The 19,489-nt window shown below is 40.6% G+C and overlaps 1 protein-coding gene across 1 annotated transcript in view; it reads right to left on the bottom strand.

Moving 5' to 3' along the window:
* VPS41 (VPS41, HOPS complex subunit) overlaps positions 1-19,489 on the bottom strand; it is a 121,274-nt gene that overhangs the window by 6,686 nt on the left and 95,099 nt on the right. The window contains exons 19-25 of the mRNA XM_006085361.3: positions 18,370-18,514; positions 16,403-16,444; positions 16,187-16,237; positions 13,106-13,243; positions 7,246-7,300; positions 3,664-3,804; positions 2,521-2,657 (exon numbers count right to left, since the gene is read on the bottom strand). Coding sequence (XP_006085423.1) covers positions 2,521-2,657; positions 3,664-3,804; positions 7,246-7,300; positions 13,106-13,243; positions 16,187-16,237; positions 16,403-16,444; positions 18,370-18,514 — 709 coding nt within the window. The remainder of the gene's footprint in view (positions 1-2,520; positions 2,658-3,663; positions 3,805-7,245; positions 7,301-13,105; positions 13,244-16,186; positions 16,238-16,402; positions 16,445-18,369; positions 18,515-19,489) is intronic.

The raw sequence follows: 19,489 nt of genomic DNA, 5'->3' as shown, positions 1-19,489 counted from the left end.
TACATAAGTTAAGCTGAGAAGAAGTTTTAAGGACCTATCATCTCTCTCCCCCAAAGGTAGTCTTTGTTTTCCAAAGGATGCCTACTGGCCTTTCAAAGATCAAGTTATTCTCTGCTCAGCAAAATCTTGCCTATTTCCTCCTGTTTTATCTTGGTTTCCTATTTTATCCTCGTGTAGGGTAGCCTCTGATATTACTTTCAGAAATTAAAATCAGTTTGGAACTCCTTTACTGTGTCATCTAGAAAATGTCTCCACTTGGTCAATAAGACAACATCGTTATTAATCTCTGCTTTGTAATCTATATCTCATATTAGAGTTTCACCAAGCCAAGTGTCTAATCCAGCCGTGGGCAAACTACGGCCCGTGGGCCGGATCCGGCCCATTTGAAATGAATAAAACTAAAAAAAAAAGACCGTACCCTTTTATGTAATGATGTTTACTTTGAATTTATATTAGTTCACACAAACACTCCATCCATGCTTTTGTTCCGGCCCTCCGGTCCAGTTTAAGAACCCATTGTGGCCCTCGAGTCAAAAAGTTTGCCCACCCCTGGTCTAATCTTTTCTTTCCTCAACTTCATAATGGCATCAGTTCCCATCTCAAAAAATATTTGTAGGCATTGTTTACCAAGTACAATAATATCTTTCAGGCATTAATTTTCCTTATAGGACTTTCCATCATTTTTTCAAGGTTATTCAAATCAATGGGCCAACTGCTTTCCACATCCTTCTCTACCACTTGTTTTCTTAATTTTACATTTCCCTCCATAATTCTAAGTTTTTCTAAATTCTATGTTTTATTTAACATTACCTGTATCCTTTGTCTTCATCATTTTCAAGACAACCAGTTGTAGCCTGTACAATCAATTTGTTACTAGCATACCTTGTACTATTGGGTCATCTGCAAACCTCCAAATAAATAAATACCTGTATATCTTGGAGTTTTTTTGCAGAACAGGCCCTCTACCCCTTTGTCTTAATCCATTTTTCTCCCAGGACCCTGATTTCCCACAAGCCCTCCTGAGTGAAGGCTCCTTGTTTTCTCATATCCCACCTTCAAGAAACCTCTTCTCCTTTAAAGTTGTGTTGCCCAGTAATACCAGTCACCTGTAGCTGCGAGACTACCCTCCCCGATCACTAAGAATGATGGGACTTGGCTGACACCCCCCTGCTCCCCTTTCTCAATGTGCTCTCACATTTTCTTCACTAATTCCACTTCAATGACCTCTACCTTCACCCCACTTTTTGAACATGTTCACAATGACTCCTTTGGAAACTTAATGTAACAATATCCCACTCCCTGGCTCCTGTCCCTCCAGCTCTGTCACTCCTTTACATTTCCCACATCAATCTTTCTCAATGTTTTCTCCTTCTCACCATGCCTCTTTTTTTCCTTTTAAATATTTTTATTGATTTTTAGAGAGAGAGGAAGAGAGAAAGAGAAACATCCCTGTGAGAGCAGAACATCGATCAGCTGCCTCCTGCACACCCCCTACCGGGGACTGAGCCTGAAACCTGAGCATGTGCCCTGACTGGGAATCATCGAGCCAGCAACCTTCTGGTGCCCAGTATGAGACCCATCCCACTGAGCCACACTGGCAGGGCTCACCCTGCCTCTTTTCTGACTGAGGCCACCACCTGGATTCAGCAGGCACCCCACTTGCACCCTTCATAGTGACTACAGGCCCCACAAATCCGCATCATGAATCTCCCCTCTCCTCATTTATCCAGATAACCACCTCTCTTCCCCCAACCCCAACCTTATCTTCCCGCTCTACCTGAAAAATTCTCTACGCGTCCAGGAAAGCAATTTCAACCATATTCTAACAAAAGCTCAGTTTAAAATAAAGTAGGCAAAGTGTAGTCTGAATTGTTAAAGAAACGTGCTTTAAATAGTTTTAAGTTCTATGGAAGCTACCAGCATTCTAAAAAATATTAATTATCACAGAGTCCTTTTAAAGAAAAGATTAGAATGCTATGAAATTAGCATATAAATTTTTTATATGAAAATAAACAACAAATTCTAAATTATTATAGATAATAAAATTGTTACTAGTCTAGAAAACAGACAAAAGGTTAAATAAAATCCTGTATTTAACATGTTTTAGGCAATAGGTTACTAAGTGGCTTCAAGGAAATTATCAAACTCTTTGAAAAATATTTTTTATTCTCCCAAGTGGACATAATATTCATTCTACTCAAAAAAGGTTTGGGTGGTCTGATCTAACGGTCACGGTAACTACTCCCTCCCCAGTGCCATGCTGGATTCACCACACAAATGTAAGAATACCTGTTCATCAATAAGAGGAAACTTGGGGGTGGTTAAATATCAGATGGCTTCCATAAAGGGTGATGTTTCTAGTTTCTCTATTTGAACAATTTTCCAAGTAAACCGTTCAAAACAGACTGTAACTATCAAATTGAATTATTTGACTAATATTTAAAATAAACCCTGTAAATGTTTATCCTTCAGTCAGTCAACTCACTCAGTATACTTATTTGTCTACAAAAGGATACTTACTTGTAAATTGTAGTCTTGCAGAATTTTAACCAAGGAATCTCTCAAATTGGGAATCTCCATTCCTTCCTTGATACGGTGAATCAGTAGAATTGGGTCAACATGCGTGCCAATATTGTTTAACAAGCCAGTAATAAATGCTATAAAATACCACAGAAAGCAATTAACATATAAGCAATGTACATAATGCAATTTTAAGCCAAAAACAGCTCAAAGAAAAAAAATGTCCTTCAAATTTGAATTTATAAACTCTCAAGAACTAATCTTCCTTTACTTTCCTCATGACATAAAGAAGCAGCTAAATATAGAGAATTTAAAACAGAGAACAAATGATTACTTCAGAATATAATTTGTGATGTTAACAGGGTGCAACAAATATTTATTGAGATTTTGCTATGGCTCAATATCATACATTTCTCACCAATATTCTGCAAGGTAGGAGTGTTATTTGTCCCTATTTTACAGAAACGAGAGATGAAGTGATTAATCTATCCAGGATCACACAACCAGCGAATTTTAAGCCCAAATTCAAAACTAAGCCAGACCCAAGTCCATGATGTGTTACATTTACACCCACTTTGCTTCCTTTAAAATCCTTAAACTACTACTTTGTCATGCTAACATTATCCTCATATTTAAAAGACAATCAGAACAGCAATTTCTAGAACTTGAAAATTCTGAAATAGATAAGTCTTCTACCAAAAAATAAAGAGAAGGGAGGAGATTTTAAGCCACTGCTGCTGCTAGTTTCTGAATCATTTCTTTTTCCTTCAAAGAAGAACTTGGGTTATTGTTAGGTGACTACTTTTGTTTCTTTCCAAGATGGGAGACCCAACACGATGGTCAAGCGGAGGGCCAATCGGTAAATTCCTGGTGCAGTAGGTAAAAATATGCTTCATGGGGACAAGTTAATATTACCAGGTGAGCCACTTGCTCTTACCACATTCAGGTAACTCAGAGTGATGGGACTCCAGGCTGCTCTGCACAGGACTGGCATTGGAAAGCGTTTCGGTGAGCCTGGCCTATCTTTATATAGATACTTGCCCATATTTTTAACTTACTGTGTCTTGAGATAATTCTTACTCTAGACATAACTGGCTATATTGAGAGAGAAGAGTTATGATCGCAGATGGTTTTTCTGCTTACGTGGTTTGTCGATGGAATATAAAATCAGGTCTTCCCAGAGCTCTGCATCGTCTTGCTCCTTGGCAAATTCAATTGCTTTATCAACATCATGTAATTCCTCCATGATCATCTTCAGGGCACTTCGGCTATTGCCCATTCGGCCTAGCAAAGATGTGAGAAATACTTCATTCAGGACATTTTAATGAAACATTGTTAAAGAAATAGCATATCTCTTAATCTATTCACCCAGTTTTAAAGCTAACACAAAAGCATATTTTCCTATGTGACATGCGCATAACATAATAAAATAAATGTCTCCTATTTGCTAGGTGTCTACTGTGTTCTGAGCACTCATTTAAGTGCTTCACATGAATGACATAATTTCATTATTACTAAAGTCCAATGAGATATGTCACACTAATATTTCTATTTTATAGAAGAGGACACAGAAATGTTTCTACTAAACAGCAGATCTGGAATCCAAACCCAGGTCTGTCAGCTGCTGACTTGCTTCTCACAGGCCTGTATTTGAACCCCTCATACTCACATACAATTAAGACTTTTAAAGGGTTGGGTAAGAAAAAGTGAAGAAATGAAGCAAAAACAAAAAAGAAAACAAAATTAAAAAAAAATACCCCACAAAAACCTCATAAGTATGGTGATTACCAGAAGTGAAGGGGCTGGGGGAAGGTGTAAGAGGGAATAAATGGTGATGGAAGGAGACTTGACTTGGGGTGGTTAACACACAACACAATATACACATGATGTATAATAGAATTGTACACCTGAAACTTATATAATTTTATTAACTACCTAGAGGCTCGGTGCACGAAATTTGTGCACAGGTGGGATCCCTAGGCCTGGCTGGCAATCAGGGCCAATCGGGGCCCGAAGGCCCCCGTGGGGTCGGGAGAGGAGGCGACGGTTTGCCGGGCTGGGCGTGGAAGCAACGAACGCCAGCCGCCCTCGGGGCCGTGCCACCGCACAGTTTCCTGCCTCCCCTGCTCCTCCTTCCCTCACCACTGTGCTGCCACCGGCCAGCTGGCCAGGGTTTCAATCCCCAGTTTGGAACTTGCAGGAGGCAACTGATCAATGATTCTCTATCATCACTGATGTTTCTATCTCTATTTCCCTCTCTGAAATAAATCAAATATATATATTTAAAATGCCAGGTTTTTGGAGGAAGAAATGTAGGGCAAGGGAGCTATTGAAAGAAAAAAGGACAGGGGGGCACTGCTCACATTTCAAATAGGATAACATAAGGTGGTCCTCAGGGAGTGAAAGGTGAGGAGGTGGAGCAGGGCACTGCGGGCTGTAAAGACTGGGAATGTCTGCGACAGACACCAAGCGTGTGTTGGGACCATCGCTGGGATCATTCATCCTCAAGAGGTTTTGATTCCGGATGGAGGAGGAACACGGAGATCAGCGGGCCTTTCTTAGCCTAGAAGGTGACGCGGGCAGCAGGAGCGGGCTGCCCTGCTTCCCTACAAATGTAAACACTCAGTGTAACTGGACATGGACATTAGTCACCCGGCCAAATCAATGCCCAGCCAGCCTGGTGGCTGTGTCCTACCACACTCTGGCTGTGCTGCAGTGCTATTGGCCGGGAGGCCGAAGCCACGCCCCCAAGCGCATGTAGTATACACAGGGGTGGGCAGGAAGCTGGAAGCTGGAGCTGACACAGAGCAGCCTGGCAGCACTGTGTCCACCATGGAGCAGGATGGGGAGCAGCTGTCGGCACAACCAGCTTTGGAGTCGAAGGGGTTTCCTGCACACCTCCGGTGAGTTGCTGCGAGCAGTGGGACCGAGGGGGTTGGGGGAGGGGGGAGGGAGTGAAAGGTGGTGCTGCCATGGTCAGTGCATGGTCCTCTGCTGCACCCAGCCAGGCTGGGCTTGGCCTGGGGAGGCCTTTTCCTCCTGGAGCCGCTCTTCTCAGGGCAGCGGTGTCTGGCCGCTTTTCTTTTTTTCAAAAAAAGATTTTTTTTTTTTCATTGGAAAGTAAGCTCTGGGCTTGTGGTTCCTGGGATCCCTGGGCCATAGCATGTGCCTCCAGGCCTTGCTGAGCCCCCCTCCCCCTCCTCCGGCATTGAGCATCTGCCTCCTGGTGGTCAGTGCGCATCATAGTGACCGGTCGTTCCGGTCATTCCGCTGTAACTGTCACTTGGGCTTAGCTATATACTAGAGGCCCAGTGCACAAAATGTGTGCACTGGGGATGGGGGGGTCCCTCAGACCGGCCTGTGCCCTCTCACAGTCCGGGAGCCTTCGCTCCTTACTGCCTGCCTGCTACTGCTCCTTACCGCTGCTCCTTAGCGCTGCCACAGAGGTGGGAGAGGCTCCCGCCCACGCTGCTGCGTTCGCCAGCCGTGAGCCGGGCTTCTGGCTGAGCGGCGCTCCCCCTGTGTGAGCGCAGTGACCACCAGGGGGCAGCTCCTGCATTGAGCATCTGCCCCCTGTTAGTCAGTGTGCATCATAGTGACCGGTCATTCTGGTCGTTCCACCGTAACGGGCTTATGCTTTTATTATATAGAAGATAAATGTCACCCCATTAAATTCAATAAAAATAAATAAATAAAATGAGTAAGTAAATAAATAAAGGCCTTGGAGTCATTCTGCCTCTTTAGCAGCTTTGCATATTGCTCTTCCAACACCCTGTGTGCCAACCACAACCTCAATGATCAGACAGTGACCTCATTTCCTTCTCTTCCCCGTTCAGGGGAAACCCTTTCAGTAACTCTCACGAAATAAGTCTTTACCAACTCTGCTTCAATTTGATTATCTTTATACACTTTGTTCATTCATTTACTGGCATTTTAATGGTTTTATTATCAATCTCCATGAGTTTTTAATATAATACATGTAGGAAGCTTTACTCAGAGCAAGTACAGCCACTGCCTGGCTGTGGGCAATTGCCCTTATCCTTGCCCTTGGCCTGCCGCAAGAGCTAGTAATGGATGTTGAGTCCTTCTCACTCGGGGCAGCCATTATTAAAGCAAACAGCTGGCCTGTGAGTAAAATTCCATCCCATTTGTTATATTTTCTATAGCAGTTTGCTTTTCCTACAAATGTTCCCACAGTTCATATCTTTAAAAATGGCTAATTTTTAAAAGTGTGTATATGATTTTTAAGTTTTTATAACTTAAAAAGGATACTATGCTTTCCTTGTAAGTTCTCTATTGCTTCTAAGACAACTGAAAGGTGGAAATAGGAGCCAGAGGACCAGGGACAACTGACAGCTGGATCATATTACAAACTCTCCCTTTCTTTTGAAAACTATGATATTCAATTGCATTTCCTCCATTATTTAGGGTGTGATTTTTGAAAATAAACATTATTTATTTTCTATCAAGATGGTGGTAATATAAGCTGATGTGTTTGTTTGTTACACAATACTAATATGATACCGCAGCAGCATTTATTAAATAACTCTTCATTCTCTATTGAGCTGTGAAGCCTCCTTTTTCATGTATTAAATTATTATACAAAGAGGTTTTAACCTCTATATTACTTTGCTCTAAAACCTATGCCAATTCTTAGACAATTTATATCACATTTTCACCCCGTTTCTTAGTTTATGGGGAACAAAATGAGAGAAAACTACTTACTTAGAAGATAAACTGTCTCTTCTACAAAGTTTCTCTGGTGACAGATCTCAAGAGCCTTCAAATAAAGCAGGACAAAAATGTTACCATGGGTTACCAGACAAGAACAAATATTAATAGAGTCACTTAAACACACAATTTGAGAGAATTTTTCCATTGCGTCACTTTAAAAAAAAACACAAAGCAAACAAACAAAAACACAATGCTCCTTAGGTTTGCTGGTGTCTGGATCCATTTATGTCTCAGAGAGGTACTGGTCCCTATACAATTCAAATGGTAACATCCAGGTGTGGGCAAAAGTAGATTTAGAGTTATGAATATGCAAAGCAGAGTTTAACCTTTTTTTAAAAGATATGTTTTTATTGATTTTCACACAGAGGAAGGGAAAGGGAGAGATAGAAACATCAATGATGAGAGAGAATTAGGGATTGGCTGCCTCCTGCACACCCCATACTGGGGATCAAGCCATTGTCCTGACCGGATCGAACTGTGACCTCCTGGTTCATGGGTTGACGCTCAACCTCTGAGCCACACCAACTGGGCGGCAGAGTTTATTCTTGTATTATTGTTTACTCATTATTGTATTATATATTTATGTTACAACTGTAAACTGACTTTTGCTCATCCCTATATTTGAGACATGGCGAACCTATGACACGAGTGTCAGAGGTGACACGCAAACTCATTTTTTTGGTTGATTTTTCTTTGTTAAATGGCATTTAAATATATAAAATAAATATCAAAAATATAAGTCTTTGTTTTACTATGGTTGCAAATATCAAAACATTTCTATATGTGGCACAGCACCAGAGTTAAGTTAGGGTTTTTCAAAATGCTGACACGCCGAGCTCAAAAGGTTCGCCATCACTGACTTAGAGCATTCCATGGGTAAAGGCAGAAAGCAAGATGCTGAAAGGCCCCTTCCCACCAAGCTTTCTTGCTTTCTGCTGCTTAGTTCCTTCACAGCACTGCCATTCCCAGCTGATCCACTGTCCGTGGTTGAGCTGTTTCCCTCCACGGGGATGCAGCTGCATGAAAGGATGCTGCTCCCTGTGCACGTCCTCAGTACTGAGCGCACATCACAGCTCAGTAAACATGTGTTACATAAATAACTAAGTACCGGGAATATTTCTATTGCCAGCTCTCAGGGTTTAAAATAACTCTGTTCAAGGATTTGTCAAAAGTGAGAGAAAAACACATCTAACAATCAAGAAGGAGGAGATCAAGTGAAGAAATGAAGGACTATATAGGTGATAGCATTTCCTTGAGTGTAAAAAACACCACCACTATGTGCTTATAAACAATTCAATCATCTAAATGAATGGACACAAATTTACTATATACTCTGCTGTGCACTAGAGAGTCATTGGCTGGAGATACAACGATGATAGAAATACAAATGCTGATGATGGTGATGACACGTAAAAGAAAGACGAGGAGATGGAGGTGGCTCAGTACAAGTGGAGGCAGCACGAGTCCACCAGGGAGTGTGACAGAGCAGTGACGACACAGAATCTCATGACCAGGGGAGCATGAATGGAGGGCTATGCGCATCGATACAGGACCTGAGTTCCTGTGGGGCCCTTCAGAGGGGCATCTGAACCGGTGCAGTATGCGTGAGCCTTCACTGTAACCTCACTCACATGCCTACTAAGGACCCTTCTTATTTTGTTACTCTGCTGAAAGTTGAGAATCTTTACTGTGGCCTCGGAAGCCCTGCCTTTCTGTGCAGTAACACCTCACACCCTGCTCATCTCTCTACCATGGCCCCTCGGCCTCGAGGGCTGCCCTCCCACTCCACTCTGCACCCCTGGCAGGTCCTTCAGATAAAAGCCTCCTTGGACCCACATCACGCCAGATCCCAGGCACTCACTCTCACTGCACCTGCACACATCTGGCTCACAGGTGTACAATAAATATTTTTTCAATAAATGAAAAGGTTTCAGGAGGAAGATTACTGGGTTGCACAGTTAGAGCAGTCAGTTAAAAACAACCAGCCAAGGTTACTTTAAAAACAAAACCAAGGAGGTAGAAAGAACAGCTTAAGTTCTTTGGCTCTTTCAGCTCAATGGGCCATCTTGGGAAATGACAGCAGGAGCTAGTTTTGACATTTGGATTTCTGACTTAAAAATTTTTGAGTAAAATATATATTTAAATCTATGTCCATGATTGGAGATTAACAACTAAAAGGGAGGAAAAAAATGCTGACCATAGAGATCAATGATGTAGGGGGGGAAAACCCAAATGAAACATACAAAAGGGAAAAAAACAAATAACACCTTACTGTGGAATGGCAATGAAATTAGGATGGCATTTTAAAGTACACAAATCATTTAAGTGAGGAAATGAGAAGACCTGAAGGCCACAAAGAGGAGGAAACACTATTAATTCAATTTCTCACAAGATTCCTTTAAAAGTTACATGGCAGAGATAACTAGTTGTCCCCCAATGTCTTTTACTCATTTCTTCTACAGTAGTAAGATTTCAGGTGGGGAACTGCCCAAAATTAAAAAAAAAAAAAATCTCCAAGCCTCCCCAAAGATGAACCAGAAACATGGAAGCTTCTGGGGTGCTCTTTAAGAAGCAGCACGTGTGAACTCTCTCTCATTTTAAGTCCTTTCATCCAATCCGATCCTGGGAACATGGATGCTACTATCTCACATCAGAAGGTCAAGGTCATACCAGGTGGGGGAGCAAGAGAAAAGAGCCTGGGTCTCGGACCCTGTGACATGCACCACCAGCAGAACACTCCACCAGGACTTCCATGCAACAGAGAACTAAACTGCTTCTCTGTTTAAGCCACTATTACTTTGGAACTTTTATCACTCATGGCTGAGTCTAATCCTAACTACCACTTAGAAATTCCATATTCATCTTTTTTTTTTTAATCCTCATCTTTTTATTGATTTTTAGAGAGAGAAGAAGGGAGGAAGGGAGGGTGGGGAGGAAGAGAGAGAGACTTCGATCAATTGCCTCCCATATGCACCCAGGCAGGAGATCAAAACCGCTACCTAGATATGTACCCTGATCACGAATTGAACTTGCAGCCTTTTCTGTGTAGGAGATGATGATCCAACCAACTGAGCCACCCAGCCACGGCACTCCTCATTCATTTTGGTTAAAAAGATGGTTTACCTCTCTCTATACCGTCATGCCTATAAATCATCATCCTAAACAACGGAACTTTCTTACCAACTCTTAACTCTTCTGGGATGATAGTAGAACAGAGTCAGGATACACATGTGAGAATTTTAAATAGTAAGAGAAAAAGCAAAAATCTAAAGTCAGAAGACTTGGGACTATTTAAAAAAAAATTATTGAGAAACCAGGTGAGTGCCCAGATTTGTGCTAGCAGACGGAGAAGCAGATGGACAGTTTATGGTTTAGTGAGACTGTGTCATTCACAGGTAAACAGATAATGGTAATAACACAACTGGATAGGTAGAATGCTCAGACAAAGACAATATGAATAAAGATGAATATGCTGCCTAAAGTAGTTTCTTACTGGAAGGTATCCAAAAATCAATTATGTACCTGGAAATTTACTGACACTTTGAAGTGCCAGCAGATGTTTCAAACAGAACCACCTCCCCCGCTTCTTCTTGAGTAAATGCAAATGCTTGACAATATGCTTGTCTCGAACCACACGCAGTCCGGAGGCTCTCCCGAGCGACCCCAGACAGCAGCCACTTTCTACATGTCGCTACTGAAATCTATTATATTAAACATTCAGTTCCTCTCTAGCCACTTTTCAAATATTCAACTGTAGAACATTCTACAGGATCAAACTGCTGAAAGCTTTTAGGATACTATCAAGTATGATCATTCATGTACAACATGATACCTAAAGGCAAGTTTGAAGTCAAGAAGGTTCTTGAATGCAAGCAGATGTGTGACACCAAGCTCAAAGATAATGTGAGTCTCTGAAATTTGAATATCACAGAATTTTAAATGTTTGATGTTCCTAATAGTATCTTAAATTATCCTTTCTCATATATGAGAATGTAGAGACTCTAGAATAATTTCTAGAAATTTTGAGAAAAGTATTTCTGGTTCAAATAATTTTTCTATTCTTGACACAGTGCAATATAAAATCATGCCTCCTTATTTTAGATTCTTGAATGTTCCTGGGCCATAGTGCTCCCTCTAGAGGAAAGAGTTTGGAAACTAAGATTCTTTTTTAAAGCTAATAGGACATACAGGTAAAAGTGGAATACTGGTAGTAGTAAAAATAAAGGTAAAAGGAATAACAGAAATTGAGTAAAAAATGTTGCAAAAATATTTTAATTTTCCTTTTCCTGATGTAGTACAATGGTAAGGAACATAGTTTGGGGTAACTAACAAGAACCTTATCAATAATAAATTAAATAATGATTTCTACCTAGCCTTGAGTCTGTCATAGTTTATCTAATTTTGTCTTTAAATTTCTTTAATGAAAATCTACAAACTTTGCATTTTCCAGCCTTTTCTAGATTATAGATTCTGTAGTTGGAAAAGAGGGAGAACATTTGCTTTTACTTTTAGAATAAGACGATGTATTTCCAAATGTATTTTTTGAGAAAATGTCTTAGGGCCAAAATATAAAATGTTAAAGTTTTTGATAAATTAAGTTAACATGCAGGCAAGATATTTTTTTTTCAACAGATTTTGAAAATCCATTGAGCTGAAACTGTTTATAGTAAATCCAATACATTTAATCATAATGGGCTGAAGAAGAAACGAGGTTGTGAGTGCACATAAGCTGGGTCAAATACTTTTTTTGTTTTGTCGATACATACTGCTGGTTATAAAGTACTTTTTACCTCGCCATCTGAATTTATTTAATAAGACACTTGTACATGTTAGATAGCATTCCAGATTTTATAAGAACCATGGGAAACAATACCTATGGCCTTAGATTGCCCAGTTTCTAGTACCTGCACAGGAAGTATTTATTGTTTATTTATTACAGGAACATTCAACTTGTTAGTTCCTATTCATCCCTCACTAGAACCTTGTTTGTATTAATTTATGCACTTGCTCATGATGCCACACACATTAAGTGTCTAACAGGTGTGGGTTCACCAAAATGAGTGAGAAAAACTCCTTATCCTTGAAGACTTTACAAGATACTGGGGAAAAAGGCTAAAATAGAATTATAATTACAATTATAATTATAATTATAATTATAATAGGATGCAGTATGCTAGAGAAATGAACTGTAGAGTGAGAGAGGAATACAGAAACACTTAAGGTGACTAAGGCAGCAGGGTGTAGGGCCTGAGTTATCAACCTTGAGTCCTGAGCAGAGCAAGTGCTTCTGGCTCAGGACAGTCTGTGTCTCCCCCAGGCTGCCTCTGAGTCCATGCTGATCCTGGTACACTGACTCAGACTCCTGACACAGTGTTTGCTCTATGGCTGACTAGGCCCTGGATTAATCCTTTATTCCAATTAAACCTGGCACAGAAATACTTGGGCTTCTTACCAAAATCTAATCCAACAGGATCTCCATTTCTCATCAGAATGCCCCAGCCAAACCTACTGCTTAGAGCGGGGGTCCTCAAACTACGGCCCGCGGGCCACATGCAAATACAAATATTGTATTTGTTCCCGTTTTGTTTTTTTACTTCAAAATAAGATATGTGCAGTGTGCATAGGAATTTGTTCATAGTTTTTTTTAAACTATAGTCCGGCCCTCCAACGGTCTGAGGGACAGTGAACTGGCCCCCTGTTTAAAAAGTTTGAGGACCCCTGGCTTAGAGCAACAGTCTTCCCCTGGAAGAGGGATGGATGAGCAGGGACAGGAAGAGCAGAATAACCAGCAGCTTACCCACAATGACAACTTCTTCACCTGCAGTGTGTGAGTGGGGGAGCTGTGACTTACCTTTTCGAGGGGGCAATGGGTACTGTCTCGGAGAAATGGAAGTAAGTTCGGTCGATCATATTCAGCATAAAGACTGATCTGTTTTTCATGGTAGCGCTGCCCCTTATGATGGTCTCTCTTGAAAAGCTTATGCAGATACTAAAAAGAACAAAGGGATAAACCATGAATATTAAAATAAGAGAAGCAATACCTGTTTAACATCCCAATTTTCTATTCTAAACAGCTTCTGTGGTGAGGCTGAGGGAAAGCAGCTTACAAGAATAAAAAATCTGAATGTAAAAGAGAAATATCTTTGCCAGAACAAGGAGACTGACTTTCTCTGGCCCAGAGTGACCTTGCTCTACCACTTGCTATCCAGTGGGCAAGTCACTAATCTCTCTGTGACCGAGTTTCTTTACCTGCAAAAATCTCATTGGGCTGCTGTGAGGTTTGAATGAGTTACCATTTGTAAGTCACTCAGATCCATGCCTGGCATACACTAAGCACTACAGAAGTGCTAGTGATGGTACGTTGACGCTTGAACAATATGGATTTGAACTGTGTGGGTCCACTTACATGTTAATTTTTTTCAATAAATATACTGTCACCCCTCTGTATCCGGAGTTTTGCATTGGGGATTCAACCAACCACAGATCAAACACAGTATTTTTGATCTGTAGCTGGGGAACCATGATGTGGAGGGCTGAGTGTATACATTATTCTACACTATTTTATAAAAGGCGCTTGAGCATGTACACACTTTGATAACCACAGGGGGTCTTGGAGCCAGTCGCCCCAGGATACAGAGGGGTGACTGTAGTTAAGTTTTTGGAGAGTCAAAAGTTATACACAATTTTCACCTCTGTGGGTTAACGCTGGCATTGCTCAAGGGTCAACCATAGTTGTTAATATTGTCATCATCATCTATTTTGCTGCAGAAATAAAACCCTTGATTAGTGGTCTTTCTAGATCATAAAAATTCAAGCAGTCAGCACTCAATTAATTCTCATACCTTCTACATCTCCTCTGTTAGGATTATTGAGAGTCTGTATTTGCAATGATATGCTGCCTGTACTGGTGACATCAAAGATAAAAATAACAACTAAGAATCAAGAAGAGTACAGGTATTCTAAACTAATTTTCAACTGACTACTTTCCCTAGCTGTCTAAAAGAGTTAATGGACTTCAAAGGAAATGAGTAATTCACTTGGTACTCAGAGGCAAGATTAAGTCTAGCAATACATCACACAGAAATTGGAAATCAATGTTCAATGTTTAGTTAATGTAAACAAACATCCCATAACCCACAGGAGGCTAAAAGACTGCATCACACCATTCATGTAAAGTGCATTTGAACTGGTTCAAAAGAAGCACAGAGCATCCACCTGCCCCTGAAGTTGGGGCTGTCTGTGAGTTAGGTGACCTTTGACATCCTCTGTTGCGTAGGGTCAGTAAAGGAGCCTAACCCCAACCAATGCATCTTCCGAAGGCAGGAAAGGGGGAGCAGTCAGTCAGAACTCCACGCCATCTGACAGAGGCGACTGCCCTCCACTGGCCCCGGCTGGGTTCAGCGTGTGAGCTGGACACGCAGTGCTATTTCCCAGAGGCATAAGCAGGAAGGGAAGGCTCTGTCACATCAGCCAGAACAAATGCAGAGAGACACCCCATTACCTGACAGGAAGATGAGCATTTTAGGGTGACATCGGCCACCATTTCACTACTGCACTAATTACACTGTCACACGGGCACCCACCGCCTGTAATCCTGCCTCATGGCACAAGAAGGCCCGAAATCATTGTTTTATAAACAAATGCCAGGGTGACCAGCACAGTGCCACCGTGCTTGGGTTAGCAGACAATCTTGAGATTTCCAATCACAAACAATATAGCAACAGCACCTGCACAAAACTATAATACTCTATTCCCAGAGCCTCCTCCTGGGGTACAAAAAGGTGGGCTAAGATACAAGAGCACTCTCTACCAGAATAATCCCTATTGTCACTGAAACCTTTTCTTATACAGTTTTTAAAGGACACAGCAAACACCTACTCCTGCTTTACTCCCATGATGACAGCAATGCACACAAACAAGATATTCCCCCAAAGATCTAGAACAGAGGGCCTTAACAGCACCACCACCAAGACAACTCCAGAAAAGTGGGATTAACTACTGTCAGGTGAGGGGGGAAGAAAGAAGACTGTTCCTTGATCATTCTGTGGTGTTGTAATCTATAATAATAAAAGCACAATATGCTAATTAGACTGGACGTCCTTCCTTCTGGACCAAGCCACAGCAGGCGGGGGCCGAGGCAGAGGTGGCAGAGGCCCCCAGCAGCAGCGGTGGCAGGCGGGGGCCGTGGCAGTGGCGGCGGTGGGCAGGGGCTGGGGCCAAGGCTCTTGCATGAATTTCATGCATCGGGCCTCTAGTCTATATATAAAAGCCTAAGTGACTGTTCGACTGGTAGCTGTGATGCACACTGACCAACAGGGGGCAGATGCTCAATGAACAGGCATAGAAATATGAAACAGACGGATGAATCTCAGAGGGAAGGGGGGAGTGGGGAGGGTAGGAAGAGATTAACCAAAGATCTTACATGCATACTAGAGGCCTGGTGCACGGATTTATGCACCAGTGGGGTCCCTCGGCCTGGCCTGCAGGGATCGGGCTGAATCCGTGCACTGGGCCTATGACATCCCCAAAGGGTCCTGGATTGCAAGAGGGCGTAGGCCAGGCCAAGGGACCCCACCAGTGCACGAATCCATGCACTGGGCCTCTAGTTTATGCTATAATTATGCCAAACAGCAATGATAGAAGGAAGGTGCTTACTCCCAGGCACAGTTTGATCAACACAAAAATAAATATAACTTTTTTAAAATCACAAATCACTTGTGAGTCAAATGAAAGTGTCTGATCTGTAATTAATCCCTAACCTGGATTCAGAGCACATGCTGAACATTAATAATTACAGAACACTGTTTGTCATCAAGCCTGCAATCTGAGTATTAACATGAAGAGTTCACTGCAGGATTCTCTCCCCAATACTGAAAGGTGATGTGCCCACTACGCAATCTAAAGGGCAAAAGAAGATGATGGTTATGCTCACCACATGCTGTAATTCTGGTCTGTCTTCTAATTCTTCCACTACCTTTTTAATCTGGAGAAAAAGGAAAATTTTAAACACAGAGTTATGAGGACAGGAATATAGGTGGAAAATTATCTGATAAACATCTGTTCTCTTCTTGGTTACAACAGTCCCAGACACTCACCTACTAACATATAAAAAAATAAAATAAAATAAAATAAAATAAAAGACACTTACTGAAATTTTATCTTCATTGTCCAAAAGCATGTCAACAGCTTTCTGAAATTAAAAAAAAAAATAGCCACAGTCATTGAAATTCGCCAGAAAAGAAGAGAACACAATGTATAGTATTTGCTGTCAGTTAAAGGGAGAAGGCTTATTTGCCATACGTAAGGAGGTCCTTAGCCTTACAATCACTGTTAAGTGATATATTTATAAAAGAATGCATTTTAAAATGGGCCTCAACCTGAGGTCTATGTGTTCTGCATACTCCTGAAATGATATCTTATTATCACTCACCAAATACAAAATATCTTGACTACACACATATTATAGCCTCCTTGACCCCTCAGATATCTTCAGAAGTTCTCATGTGACTCTCAGTCGTTATGGAGAAAGTACTGTTCCCAGTACCACAGAAATGAGCTTTTCTTCTGGCCACCTGATTACTGACCAAGTCCCTGTACAGATCTCACAGATGTGAGGAGCTGGTCTTATGTGGAGAAGAGGATAAGAGCCAGAAAAAGTCAGATACCTGCACTCTGAAAGTGATGTAAGGCTTATGGACTTTTACAATTTACTTTAACTGCCTTTGAAAGTCACAAAACACAAATTAGACAGTGTTTGCAACAAGACCCCACGACCCACGAGAATGAGCCTCAGAATACCAGGTTCTGTTCTTGCCTCTGCTACTCCCTACCTGTCTGCTCCAGACAGTTTTTTTCTTCTAAAATATGAGGATATTTGGAGATTATCCTTCAGGTATGTTGTAATTAGAAAACTCTATGATTCCTTAATTTTGGTTCACACTCTTGAATAGCAATTCGTTTCAGCTCATTCATTTTTTTTTCTACATCTACATTTGCAAAACTAGATTCTTGAGACACATGGATGGGTGAATGAAGAGGCATAAGGACATGGGCAAATGTAATATTTTTTATGTAAGCACCTCATCCTCTTAATTATCTCTGCCAGAGAAGCAGAACCTCTATACCTGAACTTCTTGGGACCTGCACTAATTCTTTTTAGATCTGCAGTCCCCTAAAGACTTGATTCATTCAGAATGAAAAATGGGCTAAAATCATCTTTCAAAAAAAAAGAAGTATATTTACCTATTTAAATTAAGTTTAAGTTTGTGAAGACTAATAAATAGCACATAATATATGTATAACATATGTATATAATCAAATATACATAATATAGCATATAATACCCCTAAATACATCACATTTCAAAATAAAACTGAAAAAATCCAAGTAAACCTATTGGATCCTTAAGGTTCTCCTGTTTGATTTATCTAAATTTTCAATTTTCTGAATAAAAACTACTGTGTTTATGGGCCTCTTTATTTCAATCACTAGAACTTATCATTAGCTTTCTTTTATACACACACACACACACACACACACACACACACACAGAGTTTGTATCACTTTACAAGAGCCACTGTGAACTGTGGAGGCTGGGTGCCATCATCAGTCAAGCAATCCACTATTCAGATTTGTCTTACAATAAAATAACACATCCCACATGTCCTGGACCTCAGCATCATCTGAGGCCAGTGGACACTCCACAAGCTAAATCTGTAAATACTAAGGAATAAAACTACAATAAATAGATCGAAATAAAACTTTACTTAAAATTTTAATTCTGGAACATACAATTAAGAATGAGTCAAAGCATATAGTTTCTTTATTTCTATGAATTATGTGACCTGTTTTACTAAAAACTTACTTCACACCCAATTTCAAAAGTTTTCATCAAATTATGATTGCTTTCACAGAAAAACCACATCAAATAAAGGATTTCTGAATGCCAACTTCTAAAATACCTCACATATAGAGATAGTCAGAGTGTTCTGAACACGATCAGCATACAGCCAAGCTAGTGATTTATTAACGACTCTAGCATTTGGATAGATGTCTAGTTACTAAAAATTTGGAGGAGTAAAAATAAATTATCAGTATTAAAATAAAAAACATTACCTCAGAATCAAAATCCATTAACAAAACAATTTTATCCTTGATAGAGCTGAATAGATTATGCTTGTGAATCAACTGGAAAACATCCTTATGTCTTAATGTTAAGTATATTTCCAGAGCATTGCCATAGTTTTTATCATAGGTGTACCTGGTAATAAAAATGTTTTACATTAATGTTCATCAATACTTCCACTTAAACACACATACTCATATAAAAAATCATGTTTTACAATATTAAAAAATGAAAAACAGGTTTAGAGAGGAAAGTTAACTTTTTTTGGAAACCATGCCTTGGGATTTAACTACACATGACCAATAAATATTTCTTTCTCACAATCTTGCCAACATTTTAGAAAATTTAAAGTATTCAACAAAACTTTTTTTTATAGAACTTCTCAATTTTTTAAAATAGAAATCCACATATCAGACAAAAAAACCCACCTATTATCCAAATGAAGGAAATGCTTATTTTAGTAGTAGAAAAATCAGTTCAAATTCTTATAAACAGTATTTAGCTGATAAATAATGACATTCCAAATGCTTATTTATAAGGGAGCTGTATAACATGCAATGTGCTCTTCTGTTAAAACAATGATTTTCACATTGCTTAATTCCCCAATGTTGGCTCCTGAAAAAGCCAACTGCACCTAAACTGCACTGTGTGTCCAGCATTAGTACTACAGAATTACTAGTATCATTGGTATGTTGTTAGTACTACAGAACCTAAGGAATGTCCAGAACCATGTTCCCAGAGGAAAATGATGAATGCCACAAACACAACTGCCTCTATGCCAAGACCTTTCTCGGTCTTGGCAAAAGATGTAAGATGGGCAAGGAAGTGGCGGGAGTGCCAAGGAGGGCCTGAAGCAGGAAGAGTCTTCCTGAGATAACCTGCAGTTTGCTTCTTGTTCTCTAGACCAGTGGTCGCCAACCTTTCAGACCTCATGGACCACCAGTGGTCCATGGACCACCGGTGGGCGACCGCTGCACTAGACCAAAGCTCTGTGAGGGCACGGGTGTGCCTCATCTCTCTCTATCACAGGCATATAGCACAGAGCCTGGGCCACTTTGTAAAAGTAGCCAATAAATATGAAACGTAACCCAGATTCCATTTACTGCGCCC

Source organism: Myotis lucifugus, unplaced genomic scaffold (assembly GCF_000147115.1).
Source record: "Myotis lucifugus unplaced genomic scaffold, Myoluc2.0 scaffold_18, whole genome shotgun sequence".
NCBI classification, from domain to species: Eukaryota; Metazoa; Chordata; class Mammalia; order Chiroptera; family Vespertilionidae; genus Myotis; species Myotis lucifugus.
This window is presented reverse-complemented; position numbering and strand designations above follow the sequence as displayed.